General features: G+C 53.9%; 1 protein-coding gene across 2 annotated transcripts in view; it reads right to left on the reverse strand.

The window, feature by feature from the left end:
• Window positions 1-754, reverse strand: part of pvrl2l (PVR cell adhesion molecule related 2 like) — a 575165-nt gene extending 574411 nt beyond the window's left edge. Inside the window, exon 1 of one of the 2 annotated variants that reach the window (XM_061930916.1) lies at window positions 331-751. In XM_061930916.1, the coding sequence (XP_061786900.1) occupies window positions 331-409 (79 nt within the window). In that variant the 5' untranslated portion in view covers window positions 410-751. Of the gene's footprint in view, window positions 1-330 lie in introns of both variants that reach the window. The other variant, XM_072912528.1, reaches the window with a different exon arrangement.
• Between the last annotated feature and the right edge of the window lie 252 nt (window positions 755-1006).

Here is a 1006-nt window from a genome sequence, read left to right on the forward strand (position 1 = left end):
GTCTAGCATGTATGGAAAATCCATGTGAGGTCAAAGGTGAATAAAGTTTGAGATGCTGACACACTGACTTAAAATGTTGCTATGGACAATAAATGTATTTGTGTTGATATTGTAATTTAAAACAATAGCAGAGTTGTGCTCCCGGTGCCAACCATGCCGCTGGTCCCAACACATGGTGGAGCCTCCCCACATTCCAGCAGGTGAAGGCTCAAGCGGGATTAGGCTTCCTGAGCAGGTCACCTGCCGCCCGCAGCCCAGGAATTAGCCACCGACAACCCGACAACCGTAAACTTTCCTCCCCACCCACCAGCACGCCGGCGACAGACTCACCTTGTCGGGCGCAGAGGAGGAGCCAAGCCGCCGCCGGCAGCAGCAGCAGCAGCCCGGCGTGAGCGTCGTGTCTCGCCATGGAGCCGGTGCGCGTCAACAACAATCCACGGCAGCGGATCCAGCTTATTCCCTTCCCGGCGTTGGAAGTTGAGCGGCACGGAGGTAGACGCGGCCAAGTTGGAGCGCCGACCTGCGCGGAGTGTTCGCCTTGCCTCCGGGCTCTGCGGGACTATTGTGACGGCGTGTGCGGAACCACTCCCCGGGTGGGCCGGCCGCAGTGCGCACTCTTTGGGAGCCCCGCGAACTAACACGCTCACCGCGTGGAAAGCGAGACGGTGCGTGTGCGTGTGCGTGTGGCTCGAGTGTGAGTGTGTGGGAGCAAGTGTGGAATTGGAATGTGACGTCAGCACAGCGTCACCTAGCGGACACCGGGCGTCACGACTCCTTCTTTGGAGGGGTTGCGATACTGCACACTTTGGTATCGACCCGTTGCCGAGCAAATAGTGATACCAATACTTTTGACGTCACGAGTGTGCAAAGTAATATAGTTAAAATGTATCTAAAAAATATAGAGGGCTAATTATATATATTTAGTTTTTGTCACAACTTCATTTTGTTTTATAAAGAGAATTATTATATTGTTTTGTCCGGTGACACCCCTCCCTTTACTATGGAG

Source organism: Nerophis lumbriciformis, linkage group LG37 (genome assembly GCF_033978685.3).
Source record: "Nerophis lumbriciformis linkage group LG37, RoL_Nlum_v2.1, whole genome shotgun sequence".
NCBI classification, from domain to species: Eukaryota; Metazoa; Chordata; class Actinopteri; order Syngnathiformes; family Syngnathidae; genus Nerophis; species Nerophis lumbriciformis.